We start from the raw sequence: 21,373 nt of genomic DNA on the forward strand, positions 1-21,373 counted from the left end.
AAAGGCAGATCCCCCTCGAACTGCCTTTTTGCAGCCATTATACCATTTCTAATTAGCAACACCACACCCCCTCTAGCAACGCCACCCCCCCTAATCTTACTGAAACATCTGTAACCAGGAACCTCCAACAACCATTCCTGTCCCTCTTCTATCCACGTTTCCATGATGGCCACAACATCGTAGTCCCAAGTACCAATCCACGCCTTAAGTTCACCCACCTTATTTCTGATACTCCTTACATTGAAGTATACACACTTGAGCCCATCTCTGTGTCCACAAGTATTCCCTGTCAGTGCTACCTTCTCCACAGCCTCCCTACATTCTTGGACATCCTGAAGAACAGCTAACCTACTTGCTGGACTACAAGTCCGGATCCCATCCCCCTGCCAAATTAGTTTAAATCACCCCCCCGGGAGTGCTAGCAAACCTACCTCCCAGGATATTGGTGCCCTTCTGGTTCAGGTGCAACCAGTCCTGCTTGTACAGGTCCCACCTTCCCTAGAATGTAGTCTAATTGTCCAAATACCCTCCCTCCTACACCATCCTTGCAGCCACGTGTTCAACTGCACTCTCTCCCTATTTCTTGCCTCACTGTCACATGGCACCGGCAACAACCCAGAGATGACGACTCTGTCCATCCTAGCTTTTAGCTTCCAGCCTAACTCCCTGAGCTCCTGAATGACCTCCCCACCCCTCTTCCTACCTATGTCATTGGTGCCAATGTGCACCACAACTTCTGGCTGCACACCCTCCCCCTTAAGGATTCTGAAGATACGGTCCGAGACGTCTCGGACCCTGGCACCCGGGAGGCAACAAACCATCCGAGAGTCTCGCCCATGTCCACAGAACCGCCTGTCTGTCCCTCTAACTATAGAGTCTCCTATAACCAGCACTCTCCACCTCTCCCCCTTTCCCTTCTGGGCCTCAGGGCCAGACCTCGTGCCAGAGGTTCTTTTTTCTTCTTAACCAAACCCTCAATTTCTTTAGTCATCCAGCATTACCTATACCTACCAGCCTTTCCTTTCATCCTAACAGGAATTTACTGTCTCTAGACTCTCATTATCTCATTTCTGAAGGCTTCCTTTTTTCCAGCCATCCCTTTACCTGCAGACATCTGCCCCAATCAGCTTTTGAAAGTTCTTGCCTAATACCATCAAAATTGGCCTTTCTCCAATTTAGAATTTCAACCTTTAGATCTGGACTATCCTTTTCTATCACTATTTTAAAACTAATAGCATTATGGTCGCAAGCCCCAAAGTGCTCCCCCATTTACACCTCAGTCACCTGCCCTGCCTTAATTCCCAAGAGTAGGTCAAGTTTTGCACCCTCTCTGGTCAGTACATCCATATACTGAATCAGAAAATTTTCAAATTCCTCTCCATCTAAACCATTAACACTATTGCAGTCCCAGTCTACGTTGGGAAAGTTAAAGTCCCCCACCTATTACTCTTACTGATAGCTGAGATCTCCTTACAAGTTTGTTTCTCAATTTCCCTCTTTATTGGGGGGGGTCTACAATACAATCCCAATAAGGTGATCATCCCTTTCTTATTTCTCAGTTCCACCCAAATATCTTCCCTGGATGTATTTCTGGGATTATGTTCCCTCAGTATAGCTGTAATGCTATTCTTTATCAAAAACACCACCCCCCTCCTGTCTTGCCCCCCTTTCTGTCCTTCCTATAAGATTTGTATCCTGGAAGATTAAGTTGCCAGTGCTGTCCATCCCTGAGCAATGTTTCTGTAATTGCGATGATATCCCAGTCCCATGTTCCTAACCATTCCCTGAGTTCATCTACCTTCCCTGTTAGGCCTCTTGCATTGAAATAAATGCAGTTTAATTTATCAGTCTTACCTTGTTCTCTGCTTTGTCCCTGCCTGCCCTGACTGTTTGACTCTCCTTTGTTCTCAACTGTACCAGTCTCAGATTGAGCTCTTTGCTCCCCACCTCCTGGGTCCCCCTAAAATCCAGCAAGAAGAGCATATCACTCTGCTAAGAGCCATTTTTGCTTCTTTCAAATCTACAGACCCAGAAAAGAGCACTGTCTTATTCCTCGACAAAACACTGCTCCAGTTAAATTAATATATGTGGCTTATATTTTAAGTGTAATTAAGAGACATAGCTCAATAAAACATATAATCAAGAAAGAACCCACTCTACTCACTACTGCAGACTTATTTTAAGGCTACGCTTAAAACATCTGTCTATTTCTGTGCTGTGACCTCTCCCAACAGGTTCCTTCAAGATCAGTTGTGAATTTCACTGTTTTTTTCATTTCCCCAGATACACTCCAATGTCCAGTGATACATGAATTCAACAGCAAAGGCAGTAACTGCTAACTCTGTCAGTTAGCAATGTAGATTTCTTATTTGGTTCTGGTTTGGATGTTGTTAAGCAATTTAACTGTTCCAAACCAGCTGGAGGTGAATGTTCCAGGGTGTGGACTCTCTTGAATGCTGGTCTATGAGTTCTCTTATTCAATTCAGGCCTAGCAGGACTCTTTGCTATCTTCAGTCAGAATGCCAGCTGCAACTACAATGCCTGTTAGCCCAGATCATAGGGAAACTTTTAACCGCTTGGCATTTTTGCTATGGGCTGACAGAGTGCCTCTGTTCAGGATATGTCCTAAATGACACTAAGCAATTGCCTTTACTCAAGTGGAGGCGGCATGGTGGCTCAGTGGTTAGCACTGCTGCCTTACAGCGCCAAGGACCTGGGTTTAATTCAGCTTGGGCAACTGTCTGGTGTTTGCATGGGTTTCCTCCAGAGGTGCTCTGGTTTCCTCCAACAGTTCACAGATGTAAAGATTGGGTGGATTCGCCATGCTAAATTGCCCATAGTGTCCAGGTTAGGTTGATCAGCCAATGTGGACTTGTTGTGCTGAATGGCCTGTTTCCACTCTATAAAGGATTCTATTAAAATGATGTTCCCCAAGCTCATCCTCCCTGGCAAGGATGCTGACTTCTGTCAGAGTACCCAGTAACTCAAACTCCACCTTCTGCATTTTTTAATGACAAAACCAGTTATGGTGCTTGTTTGAAGTCCAGTTGGCTTCAGCTAATAGGGGTTTTTGCATGGTTATATAATTAATCCCACATACCAAATATTTTCTCAGCATTTCACTTGGGGTTAAACCAAAATCACATGCCTCTGCCAGTCATCTTAACCTCATCAGATATCCTGATGCAGTTTCATTTGGTTCTCGAACTGCCGAGCAAAACTGATAGCATCTCAGAATTAGAGGCGGTTTAAGGTTGTAATATTCCCTCGCTAAGAGTTGACAGACTTAGAGTTACAGAGTGCCAACCAGATATCCTAAACTAATCTGCTGCTGTTCTCATCATTTATGCTGTTGCTCTCACTCTGTTGCCCAGTATTGTGCTCAAACTACTGAAGTTAACATTTCACATTTCTCTACAATAAATTTAGTCTGCCACGCTTCAGCTTATTTCTGTTTATGCCCTGATTTTATTCCTATTTGCATTGTTTCCAACATTTACAAGTTTTACAACTCTCAAATTTTGAAATTGTCTCCTGTGCCTATCCAGGTCATTGGTATATCCAAAAGTAAACTCCTCAGTTCACTTCCAAGCAAAAGGGACTTTACCAAAAAAGGAAATTAAACACATAGAAAAAACATACATTTAAATCATACAACCGTTGGCTAACAATTGGCCTTGGGATGGTGCTCCAATAGCCTTTTTCATTCTCCATTTATTCTACGACAAAGCCAAGTCATTAGCCTAATAACCAGAGTTCACTGTTGAGACAGCCTTTACTCTTCGTGTGTTTGGCACAACTGAACATCAAATAGATTATAAATCCAGGCAGACTTTGGACCGAGTGATGAGAATTAATTAATTATAACACATTGGTGTAATTCTGCAACATCTCTCAGTTAGCGTCATAGAGACGTACAGCATGGAAACAGACTCTTCAGTCCAAATCGTACATACCGACCTGATATCCTACATTAATCTAGTCCTGTCATCATTTGGCCCATATCCCTCTAAACCTTTCCCATTCATACACCCATCAGATGCCTTTTAAATGCTTTAACTAAACCAGCTCTTTTGACAGCTCATTCCAGGTTCTGCACCACCCTTTGCATGAAAATGTTGACCCTTAGGTCCCCTTTACATCTTTCCCCTCTCACCTTAAACCTGTGCTCTCTAGCTTGGACTCCCCTACCCTAGAGAAAAAGATCTTGACGATTCACCCTATCCATGCCCTTCCTGACTTATAGTGACAAATGTTTCTATTAGATTGGACTAGTTTCCTTTCATATAATAACTCACAGATAACTAACAATATCTAGTGAGAAAGTGGAATATAGGGACACCATATCGGGATAACCAAGAGCTAAGAACTTCTAATGCCAATTGACAAACCCACTTCAATTCTGATCAGTAACCACATTTTTCACTTGCTATACAGAACGTTACAGCGCAGTACACACCCTTCGGCTCTTGATGTTGCGCCAACCTGTGAAACCAATCTGAAGCCCATCTAACCTACACTATTCCATTATCATCCATATGTTCATCTAACGACCATTTAAATGCCCTCAAAGTTGGCAAGTCTACTACTGTTGCAGGCAGAGTGTTCCACACCCCTACTACTTGGAGTAAAGAACCTATCTCTGACATCTGTCCTATATCTATCAATTCTCTCAATTAAAACCAGATCCCCTTGTGCTAGCCATCACCAACCAAGGAAAAAGGCTCTCACTGTCCACCCTATCTAACCCTCTTGATCATTTTGTATGTCTCCATTAAGTCACCTCTTAACCTTTTACTCTCTAACGAAAAACAGCCTCAAGTCCCTCAGCCTTCCCTCCACACCAGACAACATCCAGGTAAATCTCCTCTGGACCCTTGCCAAAGCGTCCACATCCTTCCCATAATGTGGTGACCAGAACTGTAAGTAATACCCCAAGTGCCGCCACGAAAGAGTTTTGTACAGCTGCAACATGACCTCACGGCTTTGAAACTCAATCCCTTTACCAATAAAATCGAACACACCGAAGCATCATACTGCAGCACAGACAAACTTCAGAAACAGAGGAGAACCACCTATACAACGTATTCATGAAGAACGGATACTCAAAAAATACAGACCGCAGATTCCTCAAGAACAAACCACGACATGCAGACCAAACACAGCCAGAAACCCTAACCACCTTACCATACATCAAAGTAGTTTCAGAAATGACAGCCAGACTACTAAGATCCCTCGGAATCCTCGTAGCACACAAACCCACCAACGCTCTCAACAAAAACTAATAAACTTAAAAGACCCAGTACATCCCATGGACAAAACCAACATCATCTACAAAATTCCATGCAAGGACTGCCACAAACACTACGTAGGACAAACAGGAAGAAAGTTAGCCACCAGGATACATGAACACCAGCTAGCCACAAAAAGACACGACCCTCTCTCCCTCGGAGCCCTACACACGGAGGAAAAAAACCACGATTTCGACTGGGACAACACATCTATCCTGGGACAGGCTAAGCAAAGACATGCCAGAGAATTCCTAGAGGCCTGGCACTCCAACCACAACGCCATAAACAAACACATAGATCTGTTGTGGTTCTGTTCGCCGAGCTGGAAGTTTTTGTTGCAAACGTTATTCATGTTGCTTGTTGTCTGCGTGTGTGGCTACTAAGGATAGCTGTTCGTGTCGTTTCGTGGCTAGTTGATGTTCATGTATGCGGATTGTTAGCTGTCTTCCTGTTTGTTCTATATAGTGTTTAGTGCAGTCCTTGCATGGTATTTTGTACACTACATTCGTCTTGCTCATGCTGGGTCTCGGGTCCTTCGTTCTGGTGAGTTGTTGTCTGAGCATGGCTGTTGGTTTGTGTGCCGTTATGAGTCCTAGGGGTCGCATAGATCAAGATACTATCTATCAACCCCTCAGAAAACGAACAGGAAATGACATCACCACAAACCCCAGGAACCCCATCCAGGACAAACATAAAATAGAAAGCAGGAGACAACAGCTTCGCTTCACTTGGAGGTCGCCACTGATGATGTTACCTCGCCAAATAATGAAAGGTCTGGATATCAAACCTACAGCTCAGCGAGCAAACCTACACCCCACTACCAAGAATCTTACCTTTGGCCCAGTACTCCATATCCATCTGACTCCTTCCAAAATGAATCACCTCACACTTTTCTGCATTAAATTCCATTTGCTCCCTCTCAGCTCAGCTCTGCAGCTTATCTATGTTGCTCTTCAACCTGCAACATCCTTCCATGCTGCCCATAACTCCACCAACTTTTGTGTCATCTGCAAATTTACTAACCCATCTTTCTACGCCCCCATCCAGTATTCATCAGTTTCAAAATTCCATGATAAAAAGAGAGGGGGTGAATATGTGTGTGGGTTCTCCCACTGTCACCTCGGTAATGGTGTTCCAAAAACTCTAGAAAACAGCACAAAATTGTTCACACTGTTTCTGGTGTTTCTGTGCTCTTCTGCCAAAGTTACAGCTGGCGAGTAGGCGGGCTCTCATGGAACTTCACCTGTGTTATTAATGATTGGAAACTTAACAGAATTCTGATCAGTTTCTATTGTGGTCACCTTTCGTAGGCAAACACTAGCAAGAGTTTTGTGCAACAAACAGCAAATAAACAGCTTCTGCAACTTAGTCTGCCAATATTAAAACTTGACCCTCCATCTCCTTTTGGATTGTGTCTGTATTTGAACTCTTCAGCAACTAATATTGCAGTATACTTTTTGCTTGTATCTGTAAATTTGGCTGAGACTAAAGAACTGAAGGAAGAAATTAAAATATGTTATACTTCTCAGATTTTAAGTTAAAAAGAAACATTTCATTCAAATTAGTCATAATTTGCTGTTCAATATGTTCATTCTAACAGAATGCTGTAAAATTGGGCTTGGAAAATAAATTTAATATAACCTACAAAATTCACGGAAATTAATAAGCCTGTTGCATTTCATTGTAGGACATGCCAATTGTTATAACATGAAGATAGACCGCCAAATCGAATTAGCTTCCCTATTCCTGCATTCCAACACTGTAAAATTAAAACAAAAGACCTTCAAAATTGACCCCAATGATGCCTTACCAGATCTTCTGAGTCACCAGTCCAAGAATGTAATTAACCAATACCAGACACCAGGCTTAAACAAAAGAATTACCAAGCTATTATTAAAATAGTAGCTTTAGTTGAACAAGATAAACAAGGTTATCTAATTCAGGTCTATGATTTTAAACCCAATATTGTTTGACTTCAGCCCCTACTCTCACTATGACAGCCAGACAAACAGAATTAAGGGATAAATTTAAAGAAAAATGAGAGAGTTTACTTAAGCAGCTTTCATGATGTGAAGAATGATCAGCACACAGAGTTGTATCTTCCTTGGTTTCTGGTGATACTGGTCAACGAAGATAGCTTCCAGTAGGCTCCAAAGAAAATGCACTTAATTGTGAGATTCTATTTACCAAATTTTCAATAAAGGGAGAACAATCAGTGATTGAACTTCCATTCCATAACTCTGGCAGCCACTATCCTTCTAACAAAACTCCCCATGCAGGAATTGGACAGACACCCTGAGAGAGAATTCTCAGCCAAAAAAAAGCACAAGGCTGAAAGCCATTCAGAAAACAACCACAGTTCTCTTGAAAGATTGCAGGCAATCTGCAAGGGTCATAAGTACAGAAATAGTGAGGAAGAAGAAATGTTCTCTCTCTGCCCCAAAAGCCTACTCTACTAACTGAATCCATTGGTACAAGAAACCTCCAACTACATAATTTACATTACGATAGAAGCCATAACACCAGAGAATGGACTTTAAGCTTTAAACCCCTTCACCACTAGCAAGGCACATTTTCAAGTATGTAATAGGCCTGCAAATGATAATACACTGCTCCTATCATTTTTACAAAATTTGTGCCTACAATCTGTGTCTACTTTTTGTTTTTTAAAAAAAAAAACATTTTACAGAATTATTACTACAATTTTGAATAATTTCAATCATCAATTGCCTTCTATAATGCCTAAGTGAAACTGCCTCCTCCATATTTCCAGTCAGTGAATTCCACTCTCAAAACCCATGATGTGAAGAAGATTTCCTTACCTCACATTTGCTTCTTTTGCAAAGTTATCTTATATCTGAGGCACTTTGTTTTTCATCTTTTTAGAAGAGCAACAGTTTCTCCCTATCTACTCTGCCCAGTGACATTCTACACTGAAAAATTCTAAAAAATCTCCCTCTAGCCTGGCCTCTAAGGAAAACAGTCCTAACTTCTCCAATCTATCCTCATAGATATCTACTCTGCAAGCCATACAATCCATTGACTCTGTTCTGCAATTCAATGAGATCACGGCTGATCTGATCATTCACAACTCTACTGCTCTGCCTTTTCCTCACAACCCTCAAGAGTTATGGCCAGATATTTGATTGATAATTCTAAGATTTAAGTATTAGAACTCTCATCTTCCCTGTCCAGATCTACTTCGGGGCTCAGGAGGAAAATGAGCTGTGTCCCTGCCAAAAACTTAGTTTTCATAGAAGCCAGCTAGAGATCATGCTAGAGTTGGTGATTCAGCAAGATTTGGGGTATGTTGGTTAGGAAGGGCATATTTTAAAGAGTTGAACTGATTTATTAGAAAAATTTAAAAAATTGTTTAAACTTGGATGTGAGAACTCTATAAGCCTGAAAAAAGAACACAGGCAGAGATAGATATGAACTACTTAGTACAAGGCTCATGAAAACCTGAATGTCAGTACATCAGGATGATATAATGGAGCTACATTTGATGGGGACTTTTTGCCACGGGGTATGAAGTTGTTTTCATACTTTGCGAACAAAATTCTTCAGATAACAAAGTAGGGAAAGTTCATAATGACAAAGGTATAGAATAAACATGAACTTAGTAAATGAACAACAAGAAGCCAAGTCAGAAGCAAAGATAAAGTAATGATATTATAGGAAGCAACAAAAAGGTCTACATAAACTGTAATTAAAAAAAATCCTAAAATTCCAAATCACTACAAGAAATAAAACATTAAAAATCCTGTTGGGTTACTGTTAAATAATTATGAGCAGAATTTTACAAGAAAAAAATGTTATTTTCTGTGGAAACAAAATCCTTAACAAATGTGACTCCATTCCTGACAAGGCCTTCCAAAACCTCACATTTCTCTTTACATTACAGATATATATATATAGCCCATTCCTGTTGCCCTTGGAAAGGTGATAGTAATATACCTTCCTGAATTGCTGTAGTCCATTTTGTGTAGGTCACTAAATATGCTATTTGGGAGTTTCACAATTGTGACCCAGCAACAGGAAAATAGAATGCTGAGTGGCTTTGATGAGTACTTGAATGCGGTGCCATCTAGGTGGCAGTTGTTGTAGGTTTTGAAGGTGTTATCTCTAAGAGCCTTGGTGAATACATTAGCGCATTTTGTAGATGATACACACTAACTATGCAGTGTTGGAGGGACTGAATGTTTATGGATATACTGCCAATCTAGTGGGCTGCTTTGCTCTGAATGGCGTCAAGCATTGAGTGTTGTTGGAGCTGCACTTGTGGGTGGGTTGGGGTTAAATGTCATTGCATTCCTGAATTGTGCCTTGCAGATAGTGACAAAAAAAATTGCAGATGCTGGATTCCAAGGTAGACAAGCAGCAGGCTGGAAGAACACAGCAAGCCAGACGGCATCAGAAGGTGGAGAAATCAACATTTCTGTTATAAACCTTCTTTAGGACTGGACCTGCATTCCTGAAGAAGGGTTATACCTGAAATGTTGACTTGCCCACCTCCTGTCGCTGCCTGGCTTGCTGTGGTTCTTCCAGCCTGCTGCTTGTCTACCTTGCAGATACTGACAGGATTTGGGAGTCAGGAGGCATGTTATTGCAAGATTGCCTATGAATGCTTAGATCTAGAGTACTTATATATCTAGTCCAGTCCAGTTTCTAGTCAAATTGTAACCCCCATGATGTTGACAGTGGAGGATTCAGTGAGAGCAATGCCATCAATGGACAAAGGTTAGGTTTCCTCTTGGAGACAATCATTGTTTGGAACTTGTGTACCATAAAAATGGTCCTTTCAGCTCAAGCCTGGGTATAGTCCAGATCATCCTGCATTTGGAAATGGACCGCTTTAGTATCTGAGGAGTCACAAATGGTGCTGAACATTGTATAGCCATCAGCGAACATCTGAAAAGAAGGTGACTGATGAGGGAACTGAAGATGTTTGGGCCTAAGATAGTACCCTGGAGGAATTCCTGTAGAGATATCCACAAGCTGAAATAATTGGCCTCCAAAATCCATGACCATGTTCCTTTAGGCTATGAATGACTTCAACCACATGGACTTGTCTTGGAACAGCTTGGTTACGGACATGGAAAGTTCCAGATACCATTGCTTCAAAGTAATGATAAATGGAAATTTCTGAGACTCCAGGTCCCTGTCTGAGAAACAGTGTGTCATATTGAGCATGTAGGTCATATCATTACTATGGTATTCTTGTTTGCCCTTGTTAAAGAGCAGGTCCTTGCTTGCAGCATTTGAAGTGGTATATAGCTGAATTTAAATATGATGCCTGTGGCATAAGCATTGAAAGGTTCCAAAAGTAATAAGCATTTCCACTTCTGCTACCGCATCGTTGACTGAGGAGGGCACCATGGAGTTTCAATCGAAAGTTGAGGTGTTAAGCAGAAGGATGCACAAGAGAAGTCACCATGGGGTATGTGGGAAACTTCCATAAAACCTCTCAAAAATAAGTAAAAAAAAAATGTGAAAACTAGGCCCCATAATATCAAAGGTTGATATGCAGCATTCCCTGTACATATTCTTGGCTAAACTCAATTGACATGGATCACTAATGACCATTCAAATTGATGTAGAACAGAATTACAGTGGTGCAGTCTGAATACTACTCCAGACCTTTGAGTTTTATTTTACCTCACCTCACTACCCAAAACATTTTCCAAACCAGCTTAAAAGAAATGTGTGTTTGCATTTTGCCAAGTATACTTTACGTGCACATTACTCAAACTGTTTTGCTATGTACTTTAGTATTACCGTCCCTAGCATTAGGAAATTTTATTTCAGATATTGCAATATACTTAATTTTCCTCCTTCCTTCATCCAAACTAGCTCTGTTAAGGAACAGTGGGGAAACACATTCATGCCTCAACATGTAACCAAACACCAGGTTTCCCAAATCACAGCCACACCAGTTAAGAGATACTGATCAGAAACTAAGCGTCATCCTACAGTATTCAAAAGAGGAATCAAAGAGGAGCTTACTGCTCTTGCCAAGTTCCTAATATCAGGTTTCCAGGTGTCATGCCTCAGGAGGTAACTTCAAACTCTGGCCTGCTGAAGAGAAATAAGAAAAAGGAGCTACAGAAATGGGAAGGGTTGAAAATAATCTAAAAACAAAAGCCACAAACTAAGAAAGCACAGGAGTTGTCATTTCCATAATTTGTTTTACGCACGTGCAATTTTCAAACACATGCTGTCAGCAAATGCCCGCAGAGGGGAAAGTTTGTGAAGCAGTGTCTGCTGTACATCCAGATGTGTCGTTGAGCAGGAAATGACTATGGGGGTAAAACCAAATTTCAGCTGCATAATGCTGTAATCATTACTTTGCACTTAATTATCTAATAGTAGTTGACCTTTCTTATGACAGGCAGTGACAGACAAGGATACTTCATGAAAAATATAATAAATCACGATGGCAGTACCTGTTAAATTGAAAGGGGAAGCGAATGAGTGACAATGGATCTCACTGAGGATTTATCCATTTCAGTGTAAATTCTTAATTTATAAATAAAGTCCAGTGTTAAATAGTGTTCTGCCTATTTAACCTTGGAAACAGGGTCACAATATGGAGAAGTCTCATGTCAGCTGCAAAATATAAACCATATTGACTAGTTATTTAATAAAATTCTACTGGAGAAACTAATAAAAATTAAAGAAAAACTAAAGTAAAATCAAATGCTATAAATGCTGGAAAGCAGAAATAAAAGTAGTGAACTCAGGAAACAATTTTATTTCCCTGTGCAAAGATGTCACTGAGAAATGTTGAGTCAAATACGACTGCTATTTAATAATACTTTTGTCAGTTTTGGAAAAATCACATTTGACTAAAAATGTTAACTGTTTCTCTCTTCACAGATGCTGCCAGACCCCTAAATAGTCCCAGCACTTTGAAATGTTAACCCAGTTAGTTGTAAACCTAGCATTGTCCACCAACCTCTCCACCATACCACTTTTTTGAAACAATGTTAAGTTTGCTGCTGTTGCCACACAATCGTTGCCTGCTGGTGAGGTGAGCTCAGACAGGCAAAAAAAAATAAACTCAAATAAGAGAAAGATTCATGTCAATAACTGCTATAAATTTTGTACAATTAAGATTTTGTTTTGTGAAGGTAGAATGCTAGTGCTTCTTTGTATTCATAAAACATACATTCCAGTTGGAATAAGTTAGATTTCAGACTGTTTCAATTGAAGCAACAACAGCTTGCAATCTGGTGTTTGCCAAAATGCATTGTGATGCCACATTGAAAAGATAGATAATGCAATCAGTGAACTTTAGGCATTGTGGCCAATAAATTATAAGTCTAGTACTGTGATGTAATTAGCACTGTGTCCTTTGTATAGAACAGTACATTATCGTGTCATTATCATGACAATGCAATTGGAACGGATTTTGCCAATGTAGCAAATTAGTGCATTGTGAAGTTTATCTGGAGCTATTTTCTCAACTGCATTGTCTCACCAGCACATGATTATATCTCCTAATAATGTACTGCCAGTACAACACTATACAATATATAATAAAGAACTACTCTTAAACCATTGATGTCAGCAACGTAATCAGCTGAAGAATGAGTGGGATGAATACATGAACTTTTAATAGAAACCAAACAAGAAGATTGGACGCAGAAATGCATCATCAGGGCAATTGGTTAATGTCTCAAGGTTATTTTTAAATGCCAGAAAAATGCTATACGCTTAGTGACCATTTTGAAAATCAAGAGAGAAATAACAAGTCATAGAGTCATAGAGATGTACAGCATGGAAACAGACCCTTCGGTCCAACATGTCCATACTGACTAGATATCCCAACCCAAACTTGTCCCACCTGCCAGCACCCGGCCCATATCCCTCCAAACCCTTCCTATTCATATACCCATCCAAATGCCTCTTAAATGTTGCAATTGTACCAGCCTCCACCACTACCTCTGGCAGCTCATTCCATTCATGTACCACCCTCTGCGGGAAAAAGTTGCCCCTTAGGTCTCTCTTATTTCTTTCCCCTCTCACCCTAAACCTATGCCCTCTAGTTCTAGACTCTCCGACCCCAGGGAAAAGACTTTGTCTATTTACACTATCCGTGCCCCTCATAATTTTGTAAACCTCTATAAGGTCACCCCTCAGCCTCCGATGCTCCAGGGAAAACAGCCCCAACCTATTCAGCCTCTCCCTGTAGCTCAGATCCTCCAACCCTGGCAACATCCTTGTAAATCTTTTCTGAACCCTTTCAAGTTTCACAACATCTTTCCGATAGGAAAGAGACCAGAATTGCACACAATATTCCAAAGTATTTGAATAAAAATAGCTTTATACTATTTTATTATTCCTTTATGATATTATAAAAGTGGATTAGGCTGATTAAAAACCCTACAAACTTAAGATTCCTAAAATTTGATAAAATCTCTCCTGCAAAAATGTATCATTTGCTATGCTAACTTGACAGAAGTTGTTAAGTCGACTAGAGATTATTGTCAATGGGAAGGGATAGCAATGACTCAAAGAGGAAAAAAAAAGTGTTCCTAATTAAATGTGCTCCTATTCGTTAGCTAATGCCTCTAATTATTAATGATGAGTATTTTTATTGGATTAAGCACTTATTGATAAAACAGACAAAAACGCTAGAAATACATATAGTTCTATCTTTACTAAAACAGGCATTGTCTGCAAAACAAAAAAGATATGAGAACACAAAAGTGATAAATCTTTTGTATTTCATATATGCCTCAGTGGGAAGAGCCATTGCTTAATAATGGAATCGTTTAACTGAAAATATGAAACAAATAAATCAGCAAACCATCAATAATTAAATGTCTGTAATGTGCCAAATATGCTGTCTAAAATTTGTTTCTTCACACGTTTTGTTTTTACAGGGGTTTGTCCAGGCACTTTTAAACACTGGTTTAAGCTCACTGTGGAAAATTGCCCAGGTCCATCAAATGTAGGACAATCTAATCTGGCCAACTATTGCCTCAGCTGGATGGTACCACAGACATTCTACAAATGTTGAAAAGAATGAAGCAAAATGGAACATAATGCATTTTGTGACCAAAAGTACAACATAAGTATAATAAACTGATTATGATTCAAACATACAATGATTAAAAAGAAAAGAATTCAAAGTTATATTGTTTTCATTTATACACTAGATATTTTCTTGGATTCACCATCACCCTCCTAACATGCCCTCTATGTCCCATGGCCTGCACTATTTCTGTACATTCTGCTCATGAATAATGAGTCATAAAGAGATCTGGGGGAAAAAAAACTCAAGAACTGTACAAGTTGTGCTAAAGTTAGCTCAATCGTTTGTACATCAATCAGCTGATTTAAAAAAAAATAAGTTTAATGTGATTCTCAACTTATGACAAATTGTAGATTAAATCATTCAGCTTCAAGGCCAACAAGGTCACCCAGAATGTTAAAGACATAGAACGTCTTGCTTTCCCTGCTTTCCAGAAGATTTTATTAGAAATTAAAAGTCTCTGGCTCAGTCACCTTTTCACAACATTAGTGCTGCTCAGGTGCAACAGTGGTAAAAATGCATGTTAATTATCTTGACATCTTCCAAAAGAAAGACATCTCAAAAGATGATGAAATGCTGAATAGGATGGAAAATAGAAAGAAATGGGAGATAACTGTACAATCAAAGAGAAGTTAAGGCAGATAGAAATAAATAAATAAATAATGTAAACAACAAGTTGCAAAGGATAGGAGTATACTAAACAGCTAAACAGTAGAGGGAGTGGGATTGGAGTGAACAAAGTGCAGTCCCACATTGGAGTTGATTGTGCACATGGGAACAAAAGGCAAAAAAAACATTAAGAGAAGAGTAGGCATGTCTAAGGAAATGATTGGAAAATGAGGATGGTACCTCAGATATCAAATAAGGCACACAGACCTTGGAGTGGAGGACATGCCCAGGCAGGGAATATGGATGCCGTAATTCAAATTGTCACAGTGATAAGTGAAAAGGCAGGCAGTGTTGTGGAAGCAGTATGGCTGCAGAAGGACCTGGACAAGCTCGGGAGTGGGCAAAGAAGTAGAAATGGAATACAGTGTCGGAAAGTGTGAGGTTATGCACTTTGGTAGTAAGAATAGAGGTGTACACTATTTTCTAAACAGGAAAAGGCTTCAGAAATCTGAAGCAACAAAGGGATTTGACAGTCCTAGTTCAGAATTCTCTTAAGGTTACCATGCTGATTCAGTTGGCAGTTAGGAAGGCAAATGCAATGTCAACATTCATTTCAAGAAGGCTAGAATACAAGATCAGTAAAGTACTGCCGAGGCTGTTTCAGGCTCTGGTCAGATCACAATTGAAATAGTATGAGCAGTTTTGGGTCTGGTATCTCAGGAAGGATGTGCTGGCATTAGAAGGGGTCCAGAGAAGGTTTAAAAGAACGATTCGGGGGTTGAAAGGCATGTCACATGAGCAGTAGTTCAGGGCTCCACATCTGAATTTGATGGAGTTTAGAAGAACATGGGGGTTGGGCAAGGGCAGAGGAATCTGATTGAAACCTACATAATATGGAGAGGCCTGGATAGAGTGGACATGGAGAAGTTTTTCCCTTCTGTAGAAAAGGGTAGGACTTGAGGCCTCAGAATGAAGGGATGACCCTTTAGAACTAAGAAGAGAATGAATTTCTTCAACCAGAGGGTGATGAATCTGTGGAACTCATTTCTGTAGAAAGCTGAGGAGGCCAAATCATTAACTGTATTTAAAGATAGATATAGATTCTTGATGGATCAAGGGTTATGGTGAGAAGAGAAGAGAATGGAGTTGAGAAACACATCAGTCATGATATTCAATGACATGGGACAAGTGCAGGAAATTGGGATTAGCCTTTAGCAGTAGTTATTGTCAGTGCAGACTCTCTGGACCAAAGGGCATTTACTGCACTTTATGAATGAATGGCAGAGCAGACTCGATGGACAAAATGGCTTTGTGGTCATATAGTGTGCTGAAGCCGGTCTGAGCAAAATAAGATAGATGCTAGAAATCCAAAACAAGAGTAAACTCAAATCCTACTAGCTTCAGAGGTATGTCATGACATCTAAAATATTTTTTTCTAATCCACATGTTTAAAAACACTTTTGTTCATAATGTGCTTCTGGCAGCATCTGCAAAAAGAGAAATATATGTTTATGGTCAATAATCTTTCAGAGAAGTTGATCCTGGAGCTGATGAAATCACAGATTTGGGCAGTGGTGACAGAAAGAGGCAGAGATAGGAAATGATATGGAACAAAGCAAATATGGAGAGAAAGCAAAGCTTGTAGTCAAGAAGTGTCAAAGTTCTACAACAGAGTCGCATTCAGCAGCTAACAATGTAAATAGAATTAAGGCTAGAATGTATGCTGGAAGGAGCCAAAGAGAATGGATTTGGCTTACTGACAGGAAGTTAGAAGAAATTATAGTTCATCTCCATCTTAGTGTTGGCAGGCTGGATTGATTGAGGAGGTAAAGATGTTGGGTTGTATACTGCCAACAAGACGTAGGCTGATGCCATACTCCAGATGATAAATAGTTTATAAATATCAAAGAGGAGCAGATAATTCTCTGGATGCATCCTGAGAATATCCCAGGAGATCAGGAGCCAAATGGTCCAATTTGGCTTCTATTTTATTTGTTCACGTGACAGTGAATAACAGCAATACCATGGTGGACTTGAGAGAATAGATCAATCAATGGCATTAAAAGTAGAAAGGTGGTTAAGGAGTCTCTGAACAACGTGGACATCCAAAATCTCACAATTTGAGAGATAAATAAATAAAAGCACGAAATACATCATAGTCGAAAAGCGTAGTGCTGCCGGTTAGGCAGCATCTGAGGAGCAGGAGAATCAACATTTCGAGCATGAGCACTTCATCAGGAACGAGGGGTGGCCCAAGGGGGCTGAGAGATATAGGGGAGATATGGAGGGGTGGGGGAAGAGGAGGAAGGAGAACTGGAAATGCGATACGTAGATGAAGGTGAAGGTGTGGGAAGTGGAGGAGATGTACTGGAGGGCATCGTCAAACATGTGGGAGGGGAAATTGCAGTCCTTGAAGGTGGCTATCTGGGATGTTCTGTGGTGCAATTGATCCTCCTGGGAGCAGATGCAGCAGAGGCAGAGGATTTGGGAGCAAGGGATAGCATTTCTTCAGGAGGCAGGGTGGGAGCTTGTGGGTTTGAAGTAGATGTCCATGTTGAGTCAGTCGCCAGAAATTGAGGTCCAGGAAGGGGAGGGAGGTGTCTGAGATGGTCCAAGTGAACTTGAGGTCAGGGTGGAAGGTAAAGGTGAAGTTGATGAACTGTTCAACCTCCTCGTGGGAGCACAATGTGGCGCCGATACAGTCAACAATGTAGCAGAGGAAATGGTGGAGAATGGTGCCGGTGTAGCTGCAGAAGATGGACTGTTCCACGTACCCGAAGACACAGGCATAGCTGGGGCCCATGCAGGTGCCCTTGGCTACCACTTTGGTTTGGAAGATGTGGGACGATTCGAAGGAGAAGTTGTTGAGGGTGAGAACCAGTTCAGCTAATCTAATGACCGTGTCAGTGGAAGGGTACTGGTTAGGTCGGCGGGAGAGGAAGATACAGATGGCTTGGAGCCTTCGTCATGGCGGATGGATGTGTACAGGGACTGGATATCCATAGTGAAGACGAGGTATTGGAGGCTGGGAAGTGAAAGTCATGGAGGATGTGGGTGGGGAAGGGTACTGGTTAGGTCGGCGGGAGAGGAAGATACAGATGGCTTGAGGCCTTCGTCATGGCGGATGGATGTGTACAGGGACTGGATATCCATAGTGAAGACGAGTTATTGGAGGCTGGGAAGTGAAAGTCATGGAGGATGTGGGTGGTGTCCCGAAGGTAGGTGGGGAGATCCTGGACCAAGGGGGACAGGATAGTGACAAGGTATGCAGAGATAAGTTCAACCAGCAACACTCCTCACTATTTCCTTCGCTACATTGACGACTGTATCAGCGTCACCTCATGCACCCACGAGGAGTTAATCATCTTCACTAACGCCTTCCACCCTGAACTCAAGATCACCTGCGCCCTCTCAGACACTTCCCTCCCCTTCCAAAACCTCTCCATCTCCAGTGACATAGAACATCCCAGATGGCCTCCTTCTTCAAAGAATGCAATTTCTTCTCCCACGTGGTCGACGGTGTCCTCCAGCATGTCTCCTCCACTTCCCACACCTCTGCCTTTGAATCGTACCCCTCCAACTGCAACAAGGACAGAACCCATCAGTCCTCACTTTCCATCCCACCAAGCTCTGGATACAAGACATCATTCTCCGCCATTTCCACCAGCTACAAACAGACCCCACCACCAGGGACATATTTCCTTCCCCATCCCGATCTGCGTTCCGCAGAGACCATTCCCTCCGTGACTCTCTTGTCAGGTCCACACCTCCCACCAAACCACCCTCCATTCCCGGCACCTTCCTCTGCCACTGCACGAAGTGCAAAGCTTGTGCCCACACCTCCCCCTTTCACCTCAGTCCAAAGCCCCAAAGGATCCTTCTACATCCAATAAAGACTTACCCGTACTTCTACACACGTCATTACTGTGTCCGTTTCTCCCGATGTGGCCTCCTCGACATTGGGGAGACAGGACACCAACTTACAGAAAGTTTCATTGAACATCTCTGGGACACATGCACTAAACAACCCTACCACTTTAACTCCCCCTCCCCTCCACTCTGTCAAGAATATGCAGGCCCAGGGCTTCCTCCACCGCCAAATTCTAGCTGCCCGACGCCTGGAGGAAGAACGCCTCATCTTCTGTCTTGGGACCCTCCAACCACACAGGATCAATGTCGATTTCACCAGTTTCGTCATTTCTCCTCCCTCACCCTATCCCAGAATCAACCTTCCAAATCGGCACCGTACTCTTCAACTGTCCTATCTGTTCATCTTCCTTCCCACCTATCTGCTCCACCCTCCTCTCCGACCCATCACCATCACCCTCCACCTTCATCTAACTATCACATTCCCAGCTACCATCCCCCTCCCACCCCACCCCCAAGCCCCTTTGGGCCATCCCCTCATTCCTGATGAAGAGCTCACGTTCGAAACGTCCACTCTCCTGCTCCTCAGATGCTGCCTGATCGGCTGTGCTTTTCCAGCACCACACTTTTCGACTCGGATCTGCAGTTCTCACTTTATAGTTGAGATATCCAGCAGGTCAGGAGAAACTCATGGAGGCAGACAAAGACCTTTTGGCAGTATTGGATAAAGTTAAAACCATAATAGGTCTTAACCAAGTAAAAGATAAATGAAGAGATGAAAAGGGGAGGTCAGCGCAAGTGAAAGGCAGGAGAAATCAAAGATTGAAAAGGATGATGGGGAGAGGCAAAAAGTGAGCAGTATTTGGATAGGGAAATCTGAATAGAACGTGAAGCTGCCATCAAAAAAAAACACAATTAAACAAAAGCAGAGGTCACAATCTGATATTTTAAAGCTGAATGTGGAGTCCACAAGGCTGCAAATGTGTAATCTCTCCAGTGTGGAAGCCGGCCATTTGTCTCATTGAGTCTACAGTGACCCTCCAAAAGGTATCCCATCCAACAACCCCCACATTATTCTGTAACCCTGCATTTCCCATGGCTAATCCACCCAGCCTGGACACTCTGGTCAATTTAACACGGCCAATCCACCCAACTTCTACATCTTTGGACTGTTGGAGGTAACCAGAGCACCAGGAGGAGACACTCGCAGACAGGAGGAGAATGCACAGACTCCACACAGACAGTTGCTCGAGGGTGGAATCGAACCTGGGGCTCTGGTACTGTGAGGCAGCAATGCTAACCACTGAGCCAACATATCACCCTCCTAACGAACAGATAAAGGTGTTATTTACCTTGAGATTATTTTCAGTGTGATTAGCACAGCAAAGACAGCCAAAGTCAGAGAGGAAATAGCTGCAACCTACTATTACGGCAACAAATCAGATCAGACGTTTTAACCTAGGAATGCTAGAATCCACCAACAATTCTTTGCACTAGATTGGAAAGGAAGGGAAGGTTGGAAAACATGCAGTACTTCAGGAGAGCAAAAAGACTCTTTGATTTCTGAAGAGATTTGATAATAGCAATTGTAATTGAAACAATTCAACTGAAAAGATAAAGAAAATTACTAAATTCAGAGAATATGATGATTATGCAATACACAGCATCTTCTCATTGTAATTTAAGCATTATTTTCCTTAACTGTTTAAAATACAGTGTGAATGAGGCACATATGCATTTACATTATACTTTTCATATTTTGATTGCTCTGAAGTATTTTGCAACAAAGCAGTGATTGGTCCTTGGAGCAGCTTCTGCAGAGTTTTGCTGCCTGGGATTCCAGTGGCCTGGAGTGAACAGCTTGCTTCAGCAACAACTTCTGTCCTAGTGGACTTGTTGCTGAAATACTATCACCTGATGAAGGAGCTAGTGTGCTTCCAATTAAACCTGGTGTTGTGTGATTTTTAAACTTTGTACACCCCAGTCCAACACCGGATCTCCAAATCATAGCAACAAGTGTGATGGCCTCACAATGGTACCGTCTTTCCTGAACGCAGGAGCTAGGAATTCAACTAAGATGGACTTTGTCTTCAATTGTTTTCTTACCTACACCAGCTTTTATTATCATAGGCACCATGGTATGGTGACTTAAACACTTTTCACTTTTTTTGTGTTTAAAAATTACAAATGACAATAAATGGCTATTCTATCCTAACTAGTTTTAAAGTACAATCATACTCGTAATAAGAAACGTGACAGTGAATTTGTGCACAGCAATGAACTACAAACTGCACTAAATTTAATGACCAGATAATTTACTTTTAGTTGTTAACCAAGACACTGAGAGATTTCATTTTCTTTTCTTTTTGATATTGTCATGGGATCCTTAAGGTTAAAGCTTAAAAAAGTGTTGCTAGAAAAGCGCAGCAGGTCAGGCAGCATCAAAGGAACAGGAGAATCGACGTTTCGGGATAAGCCCTTTCTTCAGGAATGAGGAGGGTGTGCCAAGCAGGCTAAGGTAAAAGGTAGAGAGGAGGAACTTGGGGGAGGGGCGTTGGGAATA

At 41.6% G+C, this 21,373-nt stretch overlaps 1 protein-coding gene across 6 annotated transcripts in view; it reads right to left on the reverse strand.

The window, feature by feature from the left end:
- The window catches only part of rbks (ribokinase), a 158,722-nt gene that overhangs the window by 126,470 nt on the left and 10,879 nt on the right, over window positions 1-21,373 (reverse strand). For 2 of the 6 annotated variants that reach the window (XM_043687229.1, XM_043687230.1), the window contains exon 2: window positions 11,298-11,369. The exons of 3 other annotated variants lie outside the window; for them this stretch is intronic. In XM_043687229.1, coding sequence (XP_043543164.1) covers window positions 11,298-11,338 — 41 coding nt within the window. In that variant the 5' untranslated portion in view covers window positions 11,339-11,369. The remainder of the gene's footprint in view (window positions 1-11,297; window positions 11,370-21,373) is intronic. One more of the 6 variants, XM_043687231.1, reaches the window with a different exon arrangement.

The sequence above is a fragment of the Chiloscyllium plagiosum genome, chromosome 3, assembly GCF_004010195.1.
Source record: "Chiloscyllium plagiosum isolate BGI_BamShark_2017 chromosome 3, ASM401019v2, whole genome shotgun sequence".
In the NCBI taxonomy this organism is placed as follows: Eukaryota; Metazoa; Chordata; class Chondrichthyes; order Orectolobiformes; family Hemiscylliidae; genus Chiloscyllium; species Chiloscyllium plagiosum.